Below are 25,524 nucleotides of genomic sequence, written 5' to 3'. Positions count from 1 at the left end.
AAAGTTAAACAATTCCTTGATGGGAATTCTCGCACCAAAAATATATTTAATTTTTATTTTATTTTATTTTATTTTATTGATTTTATCTCTTATTGTGTACTTCTATTGTGTTATCTATTTATTGTGTTTTATCTTGTTGTGCAGCACTTTGGAAAACCTTGTGTTTGTTAAAATCGTGCTATATAAATAAAGTGGATTGGATTAGATCTTGTGAGTATAAAAAACATGTCAAACTAACCCTGCAGCATAGTCCACTCTCAGATATTCTCTTTTTTGGAGGAGTTTTGGAGCAATTAGGGGGCTTTGGTTTGAAAGAGGAGTAGTGGAGAAACTTTGAGTGTTTGAAAGATAATAAGGATCAAAGATCAATTATTCTGAATGATTGGTTTGAGAAGTGTCTATGCAAGTTTTGTTTTGTTTTTTTGGTTTTTTTTCACATTTGGCAGAACGAAATTTACACTTACGAGCAGTGAGTGTTTGATACTAAAAAGTAAAGTATTCCTTTTTAAAAGAACAGAAATTGTTTGCCACATCTGCTCCCTGTCTCCTGTCTGCTCGCCTGTTGGATCCTGTCCTCAGAATGTGCTGTCAAGTAAACCTGCACTCTGACTTTCAGCGGTGTTGACTTCCAACCTGGCTCGGCTCTGCAGTCCCCATCAGCAGCTGTGTGTGCAACCGTGTTATTATCTCGATTACACTCCTCCAGCACACTCCTCCAGGCTCCACCTTAATGAGAGGGAGAGGAAAAAAAAGACAGCAGCTGATGGTTCTGGGCTGCATCATTGGACACACACACACACACACACACACACACACACACACACACACACAAACACTTTTAGGCACACATAAATAACTTGCATATGTGTAAATGGGGTACTAATGGACATGCATAAACTGAGATGCATATAGTCACCTGCACATATGCTGAAAAACACACTTATCTTACAGGTATTTATTTCTATCCATCTTCATTTCTGTAAAGCATATGTCCATTGTACAGCTCAGTGTGTGTGTGTGTGTGTGTGTGTGTGTGTGTGTGTAGTATATTCATATTCAGCTTAGTCAATGTTAGACTCTTCACTGTGGGAAAAGCATGAATAGAAACAGATTGTTTGTTGACATATTATTGATTCCTGTCTCTATGTCAATATGTGCAGGCTTTTGAGAGGCTGCACAATTGCATGTGGTTTACAGCAAAAAGCAGCCCTACACCACATTTCTGTTTGACGTTTCACTTCAACTTGTTCTCAGCAGTAAATACCAGTGAGGGTCTGTATTTTTAGTTCTTATCTGTGAGATAGTTCAAGCTCATTTCTAAAAAAATCTATTTCTCTCCATGTGTGTACATCAAGCATACAAAGATAGGAGTGGCTGTTTTATAAAAGGGATGAGTATGAGGCTGGGCCTCCTTTGGGAAAGTTATGCTTATGGTAATATCATGGAGGTACAAGCGATCAGAAGCATGGATTCATCTGGCACCTGAAGTCCCATGGGGGTGACCAGAGGGAGAGACAGGCAGTAATACTGTCTGTTTTTATGGTTAGACATTTTAGAATCTCCCTACTATCATTCCCCTCAGTCTGAAGCAATATCCCACTTCAGAATGAACTGAATGACCTCCTTGTGTGCATAGCTATCAAAAAGGAAGAAAACGCGCCCCTTTGTTTCTGCAATAAAAACACAATCAGTCATTAGAGATCTGTTTGTACCATTAGCTCTGTATCATCATGAGACCTTCACAGCTAACTGACTTTTCACCAGAATAAATGGATGACACACTTGCATGCTTTTAGACCAGAGCCCCAAGGAGGGTCATTGCACTTAAACAAGTGACTCTTTAACTGCAAAGCCAAACAAGATCTTTTTACTTCTTAGACCTTCTGATGAGCCCCTAAACTATACAAAGTCCTTTGATGATAATGCCTGATGATAAATTAGGACACTGGTTCCAGAGTGAAAATTTGATGAGAGCATGAGATCCTCTAAGCAGCACACAGACAAAGAGCATAAAGTAGGCAATAAAAATGAAGTGCTTTTGTATATTGAACATTATAGACTCTATATAAAGAACATGGTGTCACCCATTGGTTTATAATGGAGCCACGAGTTGTTGCTTATCATCTGCACCATCTTTTCTGTTTGGATTCATTATTATTTGTAGTATTTCTGAAGAGAAGTTGACACTTTTTGAATCAGAGTCAACTAGAGCTACAGATGTTTTAAAGCCAGCATCTCGCAGCTGTTGGTGACTTTGCATGTTAAGGCACTTTCGCATTGGCTTCAGCCTCAAGCCACGGTAGTTGCAGCTTGTTTGACACAATTAAAAGTTACAGACCTTTCTTTGTTTGAATTACATTTTGTCTGTGATTAAGATGATTCACATCCTTTCAATGAGTCCAATAATGTAACAAGGCTGTACATTTAAGTGGGACATACATTTCATATGATACGTATTATATGTTGTTTTTTAATCTCTTTACTAATGCTTTCCTCTTATGGGTATTTATATCTTACATGTTTTTGTACTCAGTGTTGGTTGATAAGCATGGGAGTACTAATATTCCCATGACTTCATGGATGAATAAACAGAGCTTTGACCTCGATACTGACACCACAGTATATTATATTGTGGGACAGTATGGTCTTGTTCCAAACTTTTACCCCATTTGGGTTTTACTATGAAAACTGAGCAAGAAACTGGTTTTGTTTTCACCACATAATACAAAAAAACACTATATACAGCTATCATATCAATATATTTATATATAAAATTTCACGAGGGCAATGCTGTCAATGAATCCGAATTTCAGTTGGTGTAGAGATTGGCTTATAGAGATATTTGTTGAAACTACAGTCAAAAGATTGTGAGAGTAAAAGTAATAAATGTATATGAAGCCCTCTTATTGGTGTAATGTGCAGTTGTAACTTTTAGATTAGTGGCTGTATTTGCACAAATGGTTTTCAGATGTGTTAACACCTCATTTATACAACAATGATGAAACATATGTTTGCAGTCCAACACAAAAGTTTTACATTCAGACAGAATTTATGAAGCAGTAAGTACTATTTGTTACTTAAATGCTTCAAGAATACATCAACAAATCATTTCCATATTATTCATTAAAACGTTAGAGGGTCCTAAACTGTTTTTACTAGAAATAGTTAGGTGTTTGTAACATGCTGCAATTACAGTCTTGTCATTTGGCCTAAATTGTTTATGCGTAAACCAAATTGGCACCTCTGAAAAGCCCTGAGGCACCTACACTGCAGTCTGCTTTCACTCGCAACATGTGTGGTGCTCAACAGTGTTCTGGTGTCTGGCCATGAGAGGGGACAGGAGGGTGAGGGTTTGTAGGTTAAGATGCAGCAGTTTGTATAGAACTTTGTTTCATATCCATATTAAAGTCTGATGACTGTGGTGATTTCCCATGCAGGTCAGTTGGGGTAATTTACCTCCTAACCTCTGAATGTGGTGAACAATGTCGACATCTTGTTAATGTTACTGCCTATAAGACCTGATGTTACATTGTTAATTAAGACAGAACATGATAAAGGCCAGTAGAGGAATCTCTGCTCCACTTTTCATTTTGTCTCTGTTTTCTCTGCATGATCTTTGGAACGCTGTTACATTTGTCATCATATTTTTGAGTCCATCTGTCAAAGTGTTTTTTTTTAAATTGCATTGCTGGAGGCAACACTGGACTGGAGGCCCGGTCAGGGATGGTGGTGGGGGTTACGGGGCCAGAGAAGCGGAATATTTTAAATTTATTGGCCAAAAAATGACACTATAACTTTTGACAGTCAACAGCTGCTCTCGCTTTTTTTCTGTCTGTCTGTCTCTATGTGTGTGTGTGTGTGTGTGTGTGTGTGTGTGTGTGTGTGTGTGTGCGTGTGCAGGACAGGCAAGCAAACTGGCTCCAGCTTGCAGGGACTGATTCCTTTATCAAACCATAATTACTACTTTTGCTGTTTTCAGTGTCAACCTCAAATGTAATACTGTATAAGTGTTAGTGGCTACGGTTGTCCCCCATAATATTCTCTGCTGCTCAGTAAGAACAGCTGCAATCTTAAATAACATACTGGCTGAAATTCTGCCACCTTGGCAGCTCAACTTTTCATTCCAGTGACGTCCAGTAGAGCTACTGTGAAGTTTTATACGTCATAAAAAAAGCAAAAAAGGAGATTTTTGCAAAGGAAATTCTGAATGTTTTTTTTAATATCACCACTGCTTATAATCTTTATCATCTGTCATTCTGTGTGACCATGAGACATGCAGAGACACAACTCAGCCTTTCATCTCATTTTTGACATAATGGTCTTCTGTTATAATGTGTGCAAAAACAGTATAACTAATGGAATTCCAACCGCTCCAATGTTTTCACTCTCGCTCTCAAAATAGAAACTAGTGCTTCAGTGACTGAGTTTCACCAATCGAGCTTCAGCAAATTTATGAAGGAAGCCATAAACACAGTGCAACATTGTTCATGCTTATTTTGGGGTATATACTTACCATCTTTTACAGTTCCCTGTAAAGAAAGCCCATCATTATGCCCCATGTGTAAACAGAAGAGGATTTTTGGTGTTGCTAGGAGTGGTGCTGCTGGTAGAAATGGAGAGAAGTGGAAATAATAATTCATTATCTCGGACTGCAGCTGACCATTATTCTCTCCGCTGGATGTGACTCTGTGTGTGTGTGTGTATATGTGTGTGTGTGTGTGTGTGTGTGTGTGTGTGTGTGTGTGTGTGTGTGTGTGTGTGTGTGTGTGTGTATGTGTGTGCTCTGGGCAGACCATGAATTAATAGGAGTGGAGGAATCCACTACAGGGCTTTACCACTATATCCTCTATATCCAACACTTCAAAGCTGTCAAGGAAGTTGGCCAGGCACATAGTTTCCACGCACAGAGAAGTGTATTATAACACACACTAATGTAATGCATATAGTTCACACAAAGAGCCATTCTTAAATATGCAAAGGAAGGACACAGCCGTCTCAGTTGTGGCCTCCTGCGTGGTCTTTGTAATGTTGTTCAGATGTGCACAACTTCAGCAGTTTGTTTAAGTGGGATGAAAGTCCTCTGCTGAATCCACAAATGCACTTATGTCATGTTGCCGAGTTGCATTTATGTTCCACGACATTTAACAAGACAAACAGACTGTAAGACAGAATATAGTGCAGAATATAAAGAAAACCAAATTGTGAGACAGATAAAAGTTGAATTTCAACATAGGTTTTTAATCTAAATTGACATGTGATATCTTGGCCCAAAGGTGGTGTCAGGGGGAAAAGAAAAAAACAATAAAATAATTTTGGCAAATGCTTTGCTCCCAATAGAAACTGTTGAAGACATGTGCTTCTACTCTAAGAATGTGTAACACTTCCAGTTATTACACGATAAAGCAGTTAACAGTTTTTATGTATAATTTATAATTATAATCCTGTCATCATTATCCTATTAGCCTGTTAGTATGTTAAAGGTAGCTAACATGTAAAGTAACACTAAACACAAAGAACATCTGAGGATGGTAATGTCATACATTTTGAAGGTACTCTGTCCTAAACCAAAGTTATCAAAGACCATGAACGTGTGCATCAAACTGCAGGACAGTCCTTCCCACAGATATTGGGACATTTTACTCAATCTCAGTCAATGTCATGGTGACTTTATAAGTCATGTAGGAGTCATCCTTTGGAGACAATGAAAGACTGTACAACATTTTATTGGAAACCATCCAACAGAAGGACCAACTAACATTGTCATGCTGCTAATGGCTAGAAACTGTCTGACACTTGCAATCGTAGAATAAGTCCTACAATGGTAAAAAGCAAAAGACTGAAAGCATCATCTGCTCCTCCAGGGAATGGTAACGTTTTGTCTAACACTTTATTTAATTAAACTTCAGTCTTTTAGTTTAATGTAAAAGCAGCTAACTTGACACCGGGGTCATCATCATGATAAACTGAGCAGGAGGAATGTGAAAGGTTCAGTTAATGTGCTTGGATCCTCGTGGCTTTTGGCAACTCACAGTCAAGACGTGTGGAGAAAGAGAGTGGAAGATTTGGAGAGAGGTTATGGAGGAAGAGAAACTATGAGGCACTGAGAGACACATGGAGCTGCCAAGGTGTTGAGATGTTTACGTAATCGCACTCCTAAACTTCTCCTCAAGTTTTGCAATCCCTGTGTTCCTCCTCTGCTTGTTTAATCTCTGTCAGCCCCTTTGCGCTGAGTGACACAGAGAGGGGCTAGGATGCAGGCGTTAGCCTATCCTTAGCCTTGATGGCGGTGGGACTGCTGCCCTGCTCTGTGGATGGACTGGCTCAGTCCCTCTGTGAAACCAAGGGCCATTTCCTGTCCCGGGCTTCCCGCCTAATACCAAACAGACCTCTCTCTCAGTCTCCTTTCTATTCTGCACACTGCATGGGTGTGCCGGAAGGGAGGTTTTACACCCTTTTTCTTGACATGTTTCCAAAAGCTTACATATGGTCCAGTATGATACACTGTACATATTTTAAAAATACAGAAGCAACAAAGTGTAGAAACAATGTCCCCATTAGTTTGGATAATATACAAAGTTATAGTGTGGATTATCCGGAGTAAAGGCCTGATCTCAGAAGCATTTAAAACTGTGAGATTGTGCAGAAAGATGAATAGAAATGCTGCAATGTTGACAAATAGCAAATTTGCGAGTCTTAACAGTGATAATTATTCACCTCTGTAGTGTAGAGGATGGTTTCAGGGATCTATATCGCCAAACCTGAGCAGACAGAACAAGAGATTATTGTTTTTGAATTTTTATATAAGCGGACTCTTTATGGCCAGGATGCTGAATCTGTACATATCTGCATTATGTGTGCAACAGTGAACTGTTTCTATGTGTGGGATTTATTCATGCATGCCGGTGGAGTGCAAAGTCACAGCAGGAAGGAGATCAGACTTATGATCACAAAACAGGAGCTCCCTGCTCTGGGATCCCATCTGTCTCATAAAGAAGGTACTGCTGGCAGATGCCTCCAGTGCACTTTTTATGTCAGGGGCACTGAGGCCAAAGACAGAGACATGTGTTTTCATGCACTGGAAAGAAGGTGTGGAGAGTACCTGAAGGTACAGACCTAGACTAAATCCATCCACAGGTTTGCCAAGGAAGTTTTAATGAACACTTTGCGAATGCCAGGATGTTTGTACCTTGACAAGCTTGATGATAGCACACAAGAAGATGACAAAGAAACCATTATTTTTGCCTTCACTTGTTCTGTCATTTTCCAAGTTGCTCACAGGATATTTTTTTCATGATTTCGTTTTCAATAAGAGCTAAAGCTCCTAGCAACATGTGTTTGTGGTTTGATAATACTGCATGTGTTTTATTTTAGAAAGAACTATGCAAATTCTCTCAGGGAGCCCTCCTAGGATATTAATTTCAGTACAGATGAGTCATCTATCAGAGGTGGGGATTTTTTCCGAGGTTGTAAAAGGAAGACAAATCCTTAATTATTATGTTTTCATGACAATTATCAGATTATTGCTTTTCTTTAGAGCAAAAAATTACTGCTTTCCTCCGAATGGATTGTGCTGTGTTTGTTAAGGTTGAGGCTGTCTACAGTGCAAACAACATAAGTGTTTCTTTTCTTTGTTTTTCTTTGCTTTGTGATGTGTCTTTCCCAGACAAAACCCAGCCTTTCATTAGGGGTTTCCATGCAATGTTCATTCACACAGACTCCCAGCAGAGCAGATCACCAACAAAGGCTCTGTGTAGTAACCTTTAGAAAATGATCGAGTGAAGTGACTCTCTAATGAAATGCACTGCAAATATTAATCTAGGTTAAAGACAGTAGTTAGCTTTTGTTCCTGTGAAAGCTGTTTGGAGCGTATCGCCTCGCTTCACCCCGGCAGAGAGCTTTGTGAACGAGTGCTATCTTGTTTAAATCTGCCTACCACACCTCCCCCCTTCTTCATCTTCTCCATCATCCTGTCTCACCTGCAGACAGACTCTCCCCAGTCATCAGCCACATATCCCTTCTCATTTCCGCCTCCACAACAGCTTATCATTGTACACTGTGAGCGCCACACTGCACGCTTGGGTTTGTCTGACATGATCCAGGAAAAGTCTGACTTGACAGCCATACAGTAGGTGCCTTGTAATTAGACTGCTCTCATTTCTCTTTAAGCCTCATTTTCACCTCCTCGCCTTTTGCTTGCAGTTTCTTTCTTCTCCATTTCTTCCTTCCTGTGCTCGTCTCTGTTCGCCTGGCCCAAACTTATCCACCCTCCTCCGACCAAACGAATGCTGGAGTATAAATCAGCCCCAGGGACAGGTGGACATCTGCCAACCATGAGGAGATCCAGGCAGGAATGTGATCACTGATGCAGCTCAGAAAAAACATCTAAATCCTGGCACTGAGCAGAGGGACTGTTTTCTTTTCCCGAACTCCCAGCCTCTACACCTCCTCGTGATCGATTAAGTTGACAGAGAGCAATATCATATTCTTGTTTGCATCCAGGATTTTTTCACGAGGCTAGAGTTAAAAGCAGAAATTTGAGCATAAAGCACGTCGAGGATGTTTGATTGACAACTGAAGTGAGTCCTTCTTCTAAGCCTTAATGGGCAGGCTGCTCAGGTTAGCAAGTGAGAATATGCGGGATAGAGACCAAGATCTTTTTTCAAGCCCCAGCAGAGTGTAGCACAATAACAGCACTGCTCGAATGCTGACCCTTTGGAAGAATAAAATGAACTCTTGATTTCACTGCGCTCAGCTTTTCTTCATTATTTTTTTCCCATGAAGAGTAGGGGTAGCGCTAATGAAAAATGGCACTATGCCCTCCAGAGCATTTGGCTTCAATAAAATTTGGTCAAGACTGAGCTTGGTGGCCACAAAGATTTACAACTGAGCCCACTGAGATGGTAGAAAGCTCTTATAGTTAGGAAATGTTAGCAATAAAGCTGGTTCTGTGAACAGCATCCCGAAGCTAGAAAACAACATTATTGTCAGTGATCACTGAAGCATGTATTAGAAGACTTTTTTTTTTCATGTCGCTCACAGCTGTTAGCAGTTAGCATGTCAACTCCTTCGGCATGGGAGCTGACATATTATTGCAATTACATGTTTACTATGTTTTGTGTGAGGTTGCTTTCAGCAAAACTATATTAACCTTCTCATTATAGCTGCACACTGTAGTTCTGCAAGTAGAGTCACTGTGATGTTAACTTGCATATGCTTGTGAAATGTATGAATTTATGATACATTCGAAATATAAAGGGACAGAGAAGATTCTTCATCATATTGTAAGCATTACGGCAGCATAAGACCACTAATGAGACGTAATCAATCTGCAACTTCAGACATTCTGGAGAAGTTCTTAGGACACTTTTTCTCACAGTACAAAATGATTTGGTCTATATTGCATGAACACACTTGCATGTTGAATATGTGGCATGATGTACAGGACCATTAAAATCACAAAGAGGATAAATAGGTTTCATTACTTTAAATGACTCAGATTTTCTCTATCCACCACACCCAACAGAACTGAAATGAATGTACTGTAGCTCTAAATTAACTATTAAGTTCAAAGTGCAATGTCCTGTAAGGCAAATCACTAGTAGAAACATGTACAGCTCTAACTCAGCAGCTCTACATGCTGTATACGGTGTTGTTGTTGTTTTCCTGTCACACTGAACTGTGCATGGAAAAACTTGGCTAATTTGCCTGGAGTTGCTTTCTCCCTGTTTCCTTAACAACAGAGGGAAAACCCTCCACCCGTACCCCCACCCCTTCCCTGAGCTTGCCCTTTTTAGGCTGTTCCTCTTTTTTTTCCATCTGAAAAGGGGGGATAGTATGACAGCTTTTCCTGCTTCTTGTGGACTGGAAACGGGAGAGAGAAAACTCTGTTACTCACTCCGTCTCCAACTTTGAGAGGAAGTTACCACCTCTTCCCTAGACTCCATACACACACACACACACACACACACACACACATGCTCAGGCAGGCACACACGCTCTTCAGGACTTGACCACAGCAGCAACAGGGAACCAACTGAAACAGACAGGACTGCTTGTTTGTGATGCCGTTTTTTTTCCAAACTTGGAGGGAAAGACGCCTGAGACTTGCAGTTAGCCTGAAGGTCTCTGTGTGAACTGAACAGTTTCAGAGGAACTTTTTTTGTCATCACACACTGGTGAGTTTGATCATTTATTTCAGTGTATGGACAGTGCCATGGAAACTCCAGGGAACAGCAGCTTCTCTGTCACTGTACTTGACAATAGCACAGCATAACTGCATGTTGTTTTCTGTTAGTTTTCATGTAGCTCTTGTGAACTAAAACTTCAGTTTGGTTGGCTTGTTTAGATGTACATGTGTTTGGCAAAACTTCCAAGTGCTATAAAGTTGGATGTCTGGTCTCCGTCACTGCATCAGGAGTAGCGAGTTTCATTTTACATGAAACACTAGATTCTTGTCTGATTGTTTATATTTTGATAGACTTTGGTTAAAAAGTGTTAGTTTTGTAAGTTAATAGAGTAACCCTTTTAGTCAGTTTCACTGTCATTATCAGTCCTGGACTAAATATCATGTTCCTCCTAACAGTGTCAGTTCATTAGTCCTGCTAAATATATATGTTTTTGACAAAGAGTGCCAAAAAGGAGCTGATGCAGCACTTACAGCAGAGACAGGACAGGAGAGCCTGGGTATGGCTTTCCTGTGCAGCTGCACATTATTGGCTAACCTTGTGATGATGAATTAGTTATCACCTTGTTACCATCAAAGCAAACATCCTGTCGCTTTTTGCATTTTAGATAAACCCAAAGAGAGCAGGTGTATCACAGTCAAAGATGTCACAGGAGTTTAACAGGAGGCATGAAAAGTGTACACATGGTGCATATGGCTCTATTTCTTTTCCAGCTGTTCCCCTTTTTTTAACGTGTCATGCAGCAGTTAACCATATGCTTCATCTCCCATAGCTCTCTCTCCACTGGACGTTTGTGGTTAGCACCTCTTATCAGGGGAGAGAGGAGAAAGCGAGGTGAGGGAGGAGGGAGGTGATGGGTGGGGGCTGGACTGGGCTGGGTTATTCTCAGGGGTCTCCTTTAATTTACACTATCTGAGTGGGCTGGCTGCACTTTAGTTGTGCCTCCTCCAGTCAATCAGATAACCCTCCATAGGATGAGTGTGAATGTTTAGCTAACTAACCTCTTCAAGCCCGGCTGGGAAGAGTTGACTTCTGTATGACCTCTCCAAGTTATTCATGCCAACAGACTTTCCTTTTTCCAAAACCCCCCTGGTCCACTTATCAGTCGGCTTGTCTTATCTGTCTTGAGGTTGGTTGTTAACTTAGTCTATTTACCGAAAGGACACAGGTCAATCCCTGATTTGAACTGCCTGTCTCAACTCCCATGGTACCAATCTGTTTGTGGGTGAGATACAAAAGGTTTCAGTATACAGAAAGTTGGAATAGGTCAAGAGAAAAGAACCCCATGATAAACTCAACCCTGTGCAAGAGAAAACATGCTTTTAAAGATTTCAAAGAGTAGCCACTTCACAAATGTGCATAATTGTTTAGCAGTGTTACAGTGTCATAAACTGTTATCACAAAAAAAAGTCCAAATACATGTTTTCCCAGTCACCTCATCCTCAATGGGTCTGTAGAAAGCAGCTCCTTTAATTGTCAGTTTCTCATTTAGCGTATGGCTTAGGGAGATCATTATGTGTAAAAAAAAAAACAATTATCTTGAAATAAAGACAACACTAATAAGAAAAGCCTAATTTGGGTCTTAAAGTTTAATGTTTCTCTTATGTACCGCATTACTTGAGCAAATGGTATTTCTAATCAAGACTTAACTGTTGGTTGGTTAGGTCCTTTAGCTAGTCCAACAGGAAATGCCAACTAGCAATAGAAAAGCTTCAAAATACATACATTAAATTAATTTCATGATGCAGTTCTGTTATCACTTTTTGCTCCTTTCTCCAAGATCTCCAAGACTGGAACACCATACAGCATTGCTTTCAGTCTTGACCTTTGACACATTTATAAACTCTGAGCTTCAGCAGAGAAAAAATGTTTAATTTTTGTCTATATCACACTTTAAGAAGCAGTAACTGATGTATGACTTTGATTTGTTTTTATGGGTGATCACCAGGGTCTCACAATACAGAGGAGTAATCTAGCTGAAAATGGCAAGCAAATATCCCTCAGAGAGACACTGTGAAGAATTAATGAATGAAAAGTTGAAAAACCATGTTAATGGAAAATCAGGCCAGCTGATGTTTTGGACACAAACTACACACATTCCCATGACAGAGCCAGGTTCAAATTATAACAGTTTTTCTTCATCTAATTATTACTGTTGGTGATTTACTAATGCTTCTGCTCAAACCCTGCTCTTTGGCTAAAGGCTGCTGTGCACAGAAAAATGAAACTTACATCCATTTATCTTTTGATCTAAAATGATACAACAATAATTAGTTTGACTTTTAAACTACAGCAACTATCATATTATAGTCAGCAAATGGTACAAAACACTATGAATATAGTGGGAAAGAATTATGGACTGCACCTTTAACAGTGATTCTCTATACAATATAAATGACAAGCAGTTATGTTCTGCTTACTAGAGGCTCTAATCTCACTCACATTAAGTTACCAAGAGTATATTTTAGAGTCACTGAGAAACTGGAGTTTGATGAATGATGTGTCTCAAAAACTGCATAGAGCAAAGCTCCCATTCACCACTGATGGCTCAGGGTTTATTGCTTTTCTAGTAGGAGCTTCACTGGGCCAGACACCCTTCTGTTAAAGCTCAGGTAAATGTTTGACATGCTAAATCCAGTGGGTTTGCCTATAAGCACATATATATACACTCCTATCTTGAACACACACACACACACACACACACACACACACACACACACACACACACACACACACACACACACACACACACACACACACACACACACACACACACAAAAACAGACTGCAGAGTGTATTTTTCAGTAAGCAGGAGGTAAGATGGACAACTGAAACTCTCAGTTCTCCCATTGTGATGTGTAACTATTTATGTAATTTAACATTTTACCATGACAATCACTGTCTAGAGGTGGTAATTAATAGTACTGGTAAGAGCCATAAGAATCACCAAAAATGTGCTAATATGTCATACTAACAAAACAAACATTTATAACATGATAACATAGATGATAATAACAATGATAACATGATGGTTGTAACACACCCCAACAAGCTAACAACCATTCTAGTAGACCTTTCTGTTAGATCAGTACTCTGAGGAGCTTACTTACTCATCTCTATTACAAAAATATGACGCCACTGTAATTGATGTGGCAGCTTGACCAATAACAACACAGGTGATGTTTTTGTGATTGCTACTGGTCACTAGTAGAGGTTTGTTGAAGTACTCTTGAAAACCCTGCAAACAGCCTTTACTTTTACTACTCAAACTCGCTGTCACAACAACATTTCTGAACCAACTAAATCTCATGGAGCTGCGCCATGTTCATGAGCATATGCAGCTAATGCTCCAGACCTAATCATGGAGAGGGCATACACGTGTTTTGTGTCAAAGAGTAATCCGTAGGGTCCATGTAATTGATACAGTATGTGGTGTTGGCGTGCTGCTGGATGGTGGCCCAGATCGATGAAAGGGGGTGAGATCATGGCTCTATTTTTGGAGCTTGGAGTTTGGGATGATCTAAAGTCTGCTGCACTTTAGAGAAACAGAGAGAAATGTTCATGTGAATCAAATTCAACATTCAGAAACACACACACAGACAAGCATTTACTGTCAACACACATATTCAGAATACTGTACAAACACACACATACGCACACAAACTCCATCAACAAACATGCACACAGCTGTGGTTCCAATGCTTGTGCTTCCTACTGCCATGAGCACTGTTTGATTTGCTTGACTGATACCGTGATAACATCAGTATGAAGATGGTACACGGGATATCTCCTTGATTTACATAGCAAAGCATTCTGGTTCTGCCTCACATCAGGGACACATCTGGGTGCTATTAACCACTTGCCCTAACCCCCAGCTCAGTCCCATATCTCCATTACCCTCCTATTACCTGCCATGCCCCACAGAACACGCTCTTCGTAGTACAAGCAACGCACTGTGGTTCACTTTTTACGACAGGAGGATACACAGGGATTCATTCGGGCAAAGGGATGCAGTTACTCTGAACCAAGCTGGCGTCACATTGGCATACCTAGTCATGTTGAATTTATAGCTCTTCTTGAAAAGTGTCTAAAGTCAAATAATACACACCCAACAATGCCTGACTGGCTCAGTTCTGTGTTTACATGGAAAGATTTTTACCCTTGAAAGCAAAGCTGTTGTTCATTGAGTCTATGTCAAATAAAGTACATGCCCAAAGCCAAATACATCAACCCATGAAAAAAACACAAAGCTTTCTTTCAGCTCGATATATCAAACACTAAAACATATTCAAGAAGTTGGGATAAGATTTGAATCGTGTAATGTTACAAAAATGTCGGTGTTTGAATGCTGCACAAACAACACAGGTTTAGATCTTAATTTATTTCCACCTTAGGGCCACTCAAGAGGAAACTCAATAAAAGTTGGGCAAGTTCTGAGTTGTATTCACTGGAACTGTTTGTCTTTGCAGCTGGCAGGACAGTGTAGTTCAAAATAAAGTCAATTATGACTTCAAATGTCTTTGTTTTACCTGCACAGAGGATTAGGATTGGGTGGGGATTATATCATCAGGATTATTTAGTGTCAGCATCACCGGCCCATCTATGCTGCCTCAGGAGTGCTTTTTTGACAGCACGAAAGTGATGAAAATGTGTGGGGGAGCTCAAACACAGTATTCAACACACACCAGGAAATATGGATACCTGTGCGTTACTTGTAAATACATTTTCTGTAGCTTCTGTATCTCTTCAGGTACTTTAAAACTTCCCCGTTCCGTCTAGCTTCTCATCCTGTCTACCCCTTGACATGGTGTATGATTTGTTCTGACCGTTTCTGTTTTAGTTCAATGCATCCTAAATAGAGTATCTCATTGATCCAGCGCAAAAGAAGATAAAACCAACCATAAAATGATGTCTGTCCATGTCTTTGTCCTGAAGGAAACCACATACCTGTCCTGTTTCCAAATGCAACAACCTTTTCTCTCAGTCAGATACTCTGGCAGGCCATGACAAGGAGGAAGCGGCACTAACAGTTAGCACAGCTTGAAACCTCTGAGATCTTCATGTGAAGAGGAACTAGGATGAAATGCGCTCCAACTTTTCTCCAGAAACGTCCTTTGCTTTTCCTTCTTTGATGTGAATAAAAGTTCACTGTGGTGTTCACAAGAAATTACCTTCACCCTGTGGACCTTCATGAATACTTTTACAGACACTGTGAACAGATATCGTGGTTTGGACAGTGTTTCTGTTTACCGGGTGGAAAGTAATTGCTTGTACCTCTGCTGTTTTGGGGAGAGCTTGAACTTCCATTAAGTTTTAAAGCTTGGAGTCTATTTTCTGGCTTGATTACAGGTGTGTGATAAATGTCTTGAAGAGACATCCAGCAGATATTTTTGTGATACAGTTTCAGATTCCTTGGCAGCCCTTAGGTAAGCGTTAACCTTTCAACAGCTACTGTGAGTGAGAGAATGACTGAGCCGAGATCGAGCTCTGATTCAGTATATTTATTTAAGGGAAACATAGTGAGTTTCGAAATCTGCTCCGCAAGCTGAAAGTAGTTAATAAATTACCCAGGTTGGTTTGTGTGACGCTGTGCATCATTAAGTTCAAACAGATTTTTTTTCTTCAGTAGCAGCCACACGATCAAAGCGGGGACGTTTTAATGAACGTAATCAAGACACAAGATGCTAACGATAGCTTCTATGATCTCCCCCGCTGGAGAGGAAGAGAAACACAGCATGTGTGTGGACCTGGGAGTCGAAAAACAATGAAATGTGATTAAATTCAAATCTGACCATGCACTCTCATTCTGAGAACCTTTGTTCCAGCCGAACCGCAGAAACACCATCTGTTGTGCCAAGAATTGTTTCGACTGCACAGCCATCCTTGGTATTAAAAATATTTCTTTCCCTCTGCGGTTCGGCGTGTGTCATTACAATGAGGAAATAACACTGACTTGCTCCCTTGTGTAATCTGACCTTTTCATCTTCTGTGTATAAATCAAATGTGGCTTAACTCACTGCAAAAATTCCACTGAGGGGTTATGACTTTGATTTCTTCATAGTGGAATGGGAGTATTGTGGATGGTTGGATGGGTTATGAAACAAGTATTGCTGATGAAGTATCTAGGGAAAAGTGCTTCGAACTGTGACGAACTTACTTTGGAGGTCTGCCGATGTTAGGAGCCGATCAATCACCCAGTTGACATTTGTGTACAGTAGACAGCTCTGTCTCAGACACTGGAAATGATGCTGAAGGAAGACGTTGTTCTAAGACTGTCCCTGCGGAAAGGGACAAACCTTGTGGGAAGGAAGGGCCATTGTGGTTATCGCAGAGTGGATGACAACAAAAATATTACACTACCACTCAGCTCCTTCATCCAAACCAAAGCAAACAATGCTCAGTTAGAAATAGTGCTTGACCTCTTTCCAGGCCACAACACCACATCATATTGTGTTTATGCTGCAGAGGACATTTTCTGCTTGTATCTTACATAAATAACTCATTTACTGGCACTGCCAGATTCTGGGAAGAATTTGTTGAGCTAGTTGTTACTTTTAATATTTGTCACTGGTATTTAATTGATGTAGACATCTCTATTGGTTACTTTCCCACACTATTTAAGCCACGTCAGGATGGATTCAATGATTATTTATATAAGTCAGCAACATGTGGGGACTCAGGAAAAGGATGCCTGTGAGTGTTTCACGTCAGGATATGAGGCCAGGAAAGAGCAAATGATAAGATAGCATGGACAAAAAATAGCACTGAAACATTAAGGTCACAGGAGGCCAGACATGGCAAAAAGACACGTGCTGTGGCACGTTTGGCTAGATCATTGGAATATGTCATGATATCTTATATCTTTAGTGTCATGCATTCCACTCTGTAAATAAAAATATCAAAAGACAGAGGAAAGCTTTTATTAAAAACCCATATGTGACCAGTCCTAACACACATTGCAGCTGAAGTAGGACCACATGGTATCCTGTTTCTTGAGATATCCTCACTTCTATCGCAGAGCAGAGGGTGTGAATGCTCCCACCAGCCAGCACTCAACAAAGTTTAAAGTGCGAGTAGTGCAAGGCTTTGTTTGTTTGAGTGATTGATTTTTGCCAAAGTGCAGGACTATCATGGTCATAGCCAAAGTGACAAAATCACAAAGAATCATTTGGAGTTTGGTTTGTTCTGTTCAGCAGTCATTGTTAGTGTGAGTGTTTGATTATGTCAGGAGCCATAATGAGGGATATAGTTGTTGTTTTATATGCATGTATTATGTTCACCAGGCAGTTTATAATGCAACTATAGGTTTGAATAAAAATAATGCTGTTATAATGAGGGGCTCGTTTTCAAGGCTGTGGGGAAGGGCAACATCTGTAACAGAAAAACAAATTGGGTCACTTGAAGAAAAATGACTGAAAGTTGAGTCATGGGGTAGTACAGGGGAGAGGAGGTCTGTTAATAATTTCCTTCTTTGGGTAACACAAAAACACAACAAAACAACAGGGCCGGATAATTAGTGTTTAGATAGGCTTTAAACAGGTCTCCAGTTGTCATTAACCACCAGTAACAAATGCCTGAGTCCTGATGAAGCTCAGGTTTGCTGCATTCCAGTATGAGAAGAGGCCAGTTGCTGTACTGTAGGTGTCTAGTCATTAGCTTTGACCTTGGCTTGAAGAGCTGCAGTCATTTGAGCTGTTCACTTTATTACCCTTGAGACAAAAACAAAATATCTCATTGAAAGACTGTGTTCTTCAGCTCTGCTTGGATAGTGATGAATAGATTCTATTAGTAAGGAGGGATTAGGCCCTGCGGGAGCTAGGAGATGGACTTGTTCATAATTGAAAAGAAAGGAAGGAAGCTCGACAGGAAGACAACGCGTAGGGCCATCCTCATGGTGAGGAGCAGAAACAAAAGGCCCATCGTCTCGCTCCCATGGGGACTGAGGGGGTGGCCTGGAAAGCATGTTGCCATAGTGACCGCTCTGTCACTTCGCCCCCAAGCGCTGCCTTAGTCAGGCGCTGTGCAGTGTACATAGGATCTGCCAAGAGTCAGCAAGATCAAAATCTGCCCTGGAAAGCACACAGGCTCTGCTAAACCAACTGTAGCTGGCAGAGTAGCTTTTTCCTAAACAGGCGTACAAGCTAGAAAACCTCACAGCTCAGCATTTCTCACAGCCCTTGATCCCCCACCGGTATGTAAAGTAACCCCCAGCAAGTTATAGGGCTTTTATTGAGTAAAGAAAAGTGATTCTGCAGCTTTTGTTACAGGGTTTGGAGCAGATTGTTGTGGTTTAAGCTTAAAGTGATGTGAGAGGACTTTGGTGTAAGGAAAATGTTCCACTTATTCTGCATCCCTCCAGCAAAAGATAACATTGTTTTAGAATCAAACTGAAATTTTTTACTCACGTTTTATGTAAGAAAGTATAACCTATGTTACTGCAGCCATTGTGCATATTTTCCATTATTAAATGAGGATAAAACCTTTTGGACATATTTGTGAAAACAGCATCTGAATCTCTGGGTGGGTATTTCCAATGATAGCAGCTGACTCGCAAGAGCCAGTGTTTCATGCAGACACACTGTCAACTTCTATGGTTCACTACTGACTGAAAAGTCTTACTGTATAACCTTCAAACTTTAATACAAAATTCTTCCCCCCCCCCATTTCAAAAAAACTCACAGTTGATGTTGGCCAGACTGTCATAACTTGCGTAGTCCTGTAACCACAGCACTTCACAGTGTGATGATGTAGGGACTTCTTAAATCATGTATGAGACTACGCAACAGCTGGCAATGTTGGGCTGGCAACTGGCCTTTGAAGTGATACAAACTATAGATATTACACCAGACAGTAAATATATTGTCAGTCAGAAGCAAAAAATGTACAACCCTTGAAAAGCATTAATGGAGGTTTCGGGGGGAAAAAAAGTCTAACTTGGAATTACAATTTTGACCAAGTACACAAGCCAAAAACTAACACCAAGGATATACTGGTTGATTAGCAAAGATTTCACCATGACTATCAAAATATGTTTGCTTTGCCTGGATATTCCTGTGATTGTGCCGCCTCTGTGCATTTTACCCTTTGTGGATTCGAGACAGCACAGTAAACCTTCTGTAGAATGAAAACACTGCTTCTGGTCTCTTGTTGGACTGTGTCTTCTGCAATAGGCCTGTCGTTGTTTGCATTTGCAGATGCCTCAGTGAGTTTAGATCTAATGTAGCTTGACGTCTGTATGTGTGTGTTTGCTCTTGTCTCAGGGTGGCCAAATGAACTGTTTAGCCTGAGGACCAAAGATTGCAGGCCCAGATCCAACAGCAAGGGAGAAACGGAGAGTGAAGCTTGATCATTTCGCATCCATTCTCTAACTTCTCGTTATACTATGAGCTGGGACTGAGGACTTGCTTCAAAGTTTCATTTTGTGGTAAGTTCTATACTTTAATTACTTTCTGTTTACTTCTGCTTTTACAGGAGAATGGTGTGTTTTCAAGTTCATTAGTGGACCACATTACATATGGTTTACATGTGTGGTTTATGCTTGAATTTTACAAAAAGCTGCATCAACAAATAAACACAAATGCTGCATAAATCACTGAGGTATTCACATCATGATAGAGCTCAGGCACTGAGGTCATAAGTGGGCGCAATATGGAGGTAAATGCAAACATAAACATGTGGTTTGTACTATTTGAGGACATCCATATGATCCATGTGTAGGCGCAGTGACATATGGTTCAACTTAGAGAGCAGAGCACACAGGTTAGAGGGGTACGGCTTCAGAGTTCGTCATCATTTCTCAAGAACACTGGGTGTTTTTTTTTCCACAGCCGGCCACAACACAAAGCACATGTTTTAGGGGAATGGTGCTAATATTATCTGGAAGGATTAAAGACACTTGCAGTTATTTTTAACTGGTTCATTTTATGTTTTCATCAACACTGTTATATGTCTAATGGTGCAACACCATGATGTCATCAAGCCAGGGAGGTGGGAATTGATGACAAAATGGCAAAGCAGAGGAGAAAAGCCAGAGTCAGCCGGAAACGGCTGCAGGGTTGAAGAGAAGGGGAGCTGGGGAAGGTTAAGGTAGAAAATACAGAAAGAAAAAAACAACATGACCTTTGTGTGGTGTTCAGTGCAAGCAGATCCAATACATGTTTTCTCTCAGATGTTAAACAGCTTGTCTCTCTTGAGGACAAAAGCTACTGAGTGAGGAGGTAGCATTAAGAGGAATGGATACAGATAATAGTTGGAATCAAAAAAACAGGCTGCAAAATGTTATGAACATAAACTGTATCTCATCTGGCACAAGGCTCCAAAATGTATTACTTTAAGAAAGACTTCCATGGGAACAATAGAGTCCCTCAGACTGGCAGGATGCCAGAAGGATAGCTTAAATGTCAAGGACACAATGTCTAAACAATACAAATAAGTCAACAGCACAGTCGCCTTCTCCTCCTCACAAATTGGTCTGGGATTCCCATCAGATAGGAAGGAGTCCATTGTGACTACTTGGAAAATGGACTCTTGACCTCTTTTACATAGGGCTGTCATGGTTCAGAAAGAAAGTCAGTGGCAGAGTGCCATGTGCCAAATGCATTATGATGATCCCAGATGAAGCCAGTACTTAAAGAGGACACAGAGGAGCTTTTGTTTGACACTTGGCGGCCTCATCACACCCACCCGTAGGCATATGAAGAAGTGCTGTGGTCGGTGGGTTTGACATCAATGTGCTGCACAGAATGTTACACTGGTGGAAGAGTGTTTGAGAAAGATGTTTAGCACCTGAAAGAGCAATGATTGGGTGTCTAGCCCTGTGTTGCAATATATGCCGAGGTCAGATTTAATATAGTATTCCGTGTGATTTCTTGTTTTTCAGGTGTGAAGAAAGAAAAGTCAATATCACCATGGATGTCAAGAAAAAAGAAATGGACCTCCTTAGCAACAGCATAGCTGCATATGCACATATCAAAGGTAAATCACTTTCTGAAGCCCAACACAATACCTACATCAACCTGTGTTCATCATGAGAATTTCGTTGTTGTGAAAAAAAAGAAAAGACATTTAATTGTATCTCATGTTTATTTGCATCCTGTCTTTAGCAAACCCGGAGAGCTTTGGTCTTTATTTTGTGCTTGGAGTGTGTTTCGGCCTGGTGCTGACGCTCTGCCTCCTGGTCATCCGCATCTCCTGCAAGCCACGGACCAACATCGCCCCCTCCACGCCTGAGAAAAAACAGTTAAAAGACATCAGTGAGGAGGACGAGGAGAGTGAGGATGAAGAAGATGATGAAGGGGAGGATGTAGAAGCACCTATCCCTTTGCCCAGCACAGAAATCCCTGTTGGTAACCATACAAGCCTAGCAGATGGGACACTGAGCGTGAACGTATTTACATCCGCTGAAGAGCTGGAGCGAGCACAGCGACTGGAGGAGAGGGAACGTATCATACGTGAGATTTGGAGGAACGGCCAGCCTGATATCCTCGGGTCAGGAACAGGGACTATTGGAAGAGTGCATTACTACTAAGATACATGAGGCGACAAGGGAGCTCTGTGATGGAGATCAGAGACCTGTTGGTGGGCCCAGAGTCCCTGAAGCCTTTAAGACTTGAAAGCGTGTGTCAGAGACAATGCAACATCACCTTAACAGGCAGTGATGTGCCACATTTGATATACTTGGTTCTGACAGAGCTGAACTATGTGATATTGCACTTCCTATGTAGCAATTATATTAATCCACAAGGTGTCTTAAAGACTAATGAATCCATATGAAAACAATGCAGTATGAATGTGGGAGTTGATGGACACTTGAAGTAACTGGTCTATTAAAATGTATGGCGCTTAATGACAAAAATGCACACAAGGTATGTAGTGAGTGAAAAATGAAAGTATAAATAAGGACAATGTATGTACTGTATGTTGCAATGAAGATAATTTGTATGAATGAGGACATTTCTCCTTATGAATGGTGAGTTAATGACGAAAATACAAAACTACTCTTGAAATGTCTCCAAGAAAACATCCTCAGGAGACCTCTAAAAGGAAATTACATTGTTTAAGCAAGAACATATCAATCAATTTAGAGGGTCAGATTACAGTGTAAAGACAATCAAGTCTTAATTTATGAGTAGGCTATATTACACCATGTCTGTGTTTTCAGGGATAATTCCACCAAAAGGAAATGACAGAATTAAAGTATTAAGCTGGAATAATTCACTGTTGTTTCTCTTCGTAATGCTCAAATGTCAGACAAATATTCAACTAAGCTCTTCTTCTCCGTACCTTTGGGCCATGGATTTATATCTAGAGATTTTGGGTTGTTTTTTTTTAATGAGAAAGCCTAATTTTGCCAGCATGATTAATGGAAAAGGTCAGCCTTTGTAAGTTGTTTTTCCTGCTCAGTGTCTCCCGTATGTGCCTTAAAAGGTTAAATAAATACAGTTTTATAATAAAAATTTCTGGGAACTCCAAAACAGTCCCCTTGTGACAGTAAATGTTTTTTTTTTTTAATATATAAGGCTCTGGTGGAGTCTGACATTATAGGGTTGTAAAAGATGCCATGATAACAAAAAGAATGCATGGATAATTTTAAGTAAAAAAAAAAAAAAAAAAATGGTGGAAAGTGTGAAGTTGGTTCAGGAAGATGTGTTGCAGTCGGTACAGGCTGCAACTTAAATCAAGCGCACCCTTAATGTAAAGGCGGGACTTTTAACCTGTCAACGCTGCTCCTGCCTTTGTGTTATAAGATAACTGTGGCCAAAACTCCAATTATATAACTTCAGGACAGTTTTGTGGATAACAAAAAGAGTGTTTGTGTCGTTCACCATTATACCGCCGACTAGCTGCCACGTCAAGCCAGCAGTCGGAGTTTTATCCTCACCTGCTGTTGACAATATGGGACTACACTGCCGACTCCTCGCCAAGCTAAGTCTCTCTACTTGTGCTAATTGTGCTACTTGTGCATATGTCTTCCTGCTCAGTAGTTTGCGAGCTTAGTAATGCTTTAAGGCTAATCATAAATCAATACTCTAGTAGCCAGGTTTTACAGTAATGTCAGCTGGTCAGTCTGTTGGTCCACCACTTTGTTTCAGATTGAAGTACTAGGATTGCCATGTAGTGTTATACTTACACATGATGCCCAAAAGATGAATCTTAATGAACTTGGTGATCCCACTCTAGCATCACCATGAGGCTGAATTTTTTGTTTTGGGTGAAATATTTTGACAATATAGATTTCTTTATTTAGTACAGTTAATGAAGTACCCCAGATAATGAATTACAATAATTTTGTTGACCCCCTTTTACATTTAGTGCCACCAACAGGCCATAGTTTTCAATTACCTGGTGAATTATCTCATCAGAATTGGCAGATCCTTTAGTGGTTTCCAGTGGATGAATCCTAATTACTTTGGATCTCCCCAGACTTTTCCTTCAACTTTTTAGCCTCTTCAAGTTCAAACTTTAGAGCTGGGTTAGTGTGGCTGTTGACCCTTCTGTCTTCTCGGCATGTCTTTTGTCTGCTGGCTGCTTATTTCTGCTTTTATGATGTTGATATTTGCTGACCGCTCATTTCTAGTCTTATGTTGTTGATATGATGCTTGCTACTGTATGCTCTTATGCTGCTTTTAACTATAGCATGTTTGCATTGGTGCTGCTTTCCTTCATTGGCTGAGCTTGTTTGCTTGCTTTCAAAATGCTTTTGATTCATGTATGTCATACTGAAACATGGGCTAGGGGGAAGATATATACAGTAGATAACCCTGTCCTCGCACACACATCCTATTCCCATCAGTATTTCCCAATACTGGGTTCATCCGCATGACTTTTGTCTCATAAAAGATACTGTAGGTAGCCACGTTGACAGTCTTCAGACACTTTATATTCAGGTTAGTTAGAGGTATTTTAACTTGATGCCAAGAGAGCTTGCTTCACTGTTTTTCATGTGCACTGGTGTTGCTGCTGCTGTGGTTATGTTGGTACCACATAACGTTTAATAATAGCCATTTCTGTTTATTAAAATTGTATTATTTCCTGATTGGAGGTGCTCTGCTAAGTAAAAGCCACACAGCAGCTGGTGCTCAGCCCACACAAATATGGTGCTCACTAGATTCCTTTCATAGTCCTGCAGGATTCCACACAATAGCTGGTGTCAAGCTCCCTGTATGTCATATGGTTTTGGGGGTTAATTATCATCACTCTCAAATCTATGCTGTTCTGACTTTACTGTATGCACGAGGAGAGTGACATGGTCAGAGCTTAGGTGGCCAGTATGAACTCTGTATACTGTTTATCTTTCACATAATAAATTCGTTTCATGTGAGTTGGCTGACTGAAATATTGTTTGACTGCCAATAAAGACTTAGATGACATTGATGAATTGCCTACAACGGGCAAAAGTTTGTTCTGGATATTACCTCAAGTCAGTGGTTGGTTCATTTACAAGTCATGAATGTATGAATATATGAATTATTGGTATGTCGGCAAAAATGTACAAAAGGCAAACTGGACTAAATGCTTGTTAGTGTATGGTATGTGTCCATTTTCACCCTGGATGCTGTTAATGTTAGTGTTAGACGTTTATGCTTTTGAGTCTGGTGTAGCGTTGCAAGTAGGAAGGTTTTGGTTGGAGAGGAAGGCCGGCCAAGAACTTCCGCAAGATGTCTGAGTTGTCCTCAAAGTACACACTGTGCTGGAGGAGCACACAGGGTTCAGGTTTGCCTTGGGGCCCGCTCTGTTTTCGGATGGAGCCCACACTGAAGTCGTCTCTGTTGAGGTCTTAGAAAAGCCTCTCATGTGGTCAAAGGCTTTCAGAAATCAGTGGCGTTGATGGTGGACTCTTTCAAGTAGCGATGTAATTATATTTGTATAAACCTCGTGAATTTGAATGGTGTCTACCTCATAGGATCCAAAATATGTTTTACTAGACCCCAGCGATTCGTTATTTTGAATTGCATCGTTTTCATTTTGCAGGATGTAGTCAAGACACACATATAATTAGAAGCAACATATTTTAAGCCTTATAGTAATTATGCAGCTATGAAACAATACATCAATAAAATTAAGTGAACATCAACATGACAGAAATCCACTTTGGGAAAGCCATAAGTCTGAACCACAACACAGCGTGGGAATGATCTCCACAAAGAGGATCATAGCAACAGGGGTAAGACTATCATTTGTGGTGCTTTGGCTGATGCCAGAAAACACCCTTTTATTCTTTAGATCTATAGCTTCATGCTATTTAACCACTGCTGTAAATAGTTAAATTTATCTCATTTTATTTAATTCTAAAATGTCACAAACAATATAATTCCTTAGTTAAAAACAGCCTTTAAGTGAC

At 40.3% G+C, this 25,524-nt stretch overlaps 1 protein-coding gene across 2 annotated transcripts; it reads left to right on the top strand.

Annotated features, from left to right (window-relative positions):
• Positions 1-9,875: 9,875 nt before the first annotated feature.
• Positions 9,876-22,639, top strand: eva1ba (eva-1 homolog Ba (C. elegans)). Of its 2 annotated transcripts, none has more exons than XM_062422391.1 (4): positions 9,876-10,175; positions 19,445-19,608; positions 21,064-21,158; positions 21,287-22,639. In XM_062422391.1, exons 3-4 carry the CDS (start codon positions 21,092-21,094, stop codon positions 21,709-21,711), a joined length of 492 nt encoding a protein of 163 aa, XP_062278375.1. In that variant the 5' UTR covers positions 9,876-10,175; positions 19,445-19,608; positions 21,064-21,091; the 3' UTR covers positions 21,712-22,639. The 2 variants fall into 2 exon arrangements, with proteins under 2 accessions (XP_062278375.1, XP_062278376.1); XM_062422392.1 differs by having other exon boundaries at positions 19,445-19,610; positions 21,057-21,158.
• The last annotated feature ends 2,885 nt before the right edge of the window (positions 22,640-25,524 follow it).

Source organism: Scomber scombrus, chromosome 7, assembly GCF_963691925.1.
Source record: "Scomber scombrus chromosome 7, fScoSco1.1, whole genome shotgun sequence".
Taxonomy (NCBI): Eukaryota; Metazoa; Chordata; class Actinopteri; order Scombriformes; family Scombridae; genus Scomber; species Scomber scombrus.
This window is presented reverse-complemented; position numbering and strand designations above follow the sequence as displayed.

Bases quoted from the DNA above. Each gene is read 5' to 3' on its own strand.
- eva1ba (XM_062422391.1), top strand. From the start codon at position 21,092: ATGGATGTCAAGAAAAAAGAAATGGACCTCCTTAGCAACAGCATAGCT. The intron at 21,159-21,286 runs GTAAATCACTTT...TCCTGTCTTTAG, and splicing joins TGCATATGCACATATCAAAG to CAAACCCGGAGAGCTTTGGT.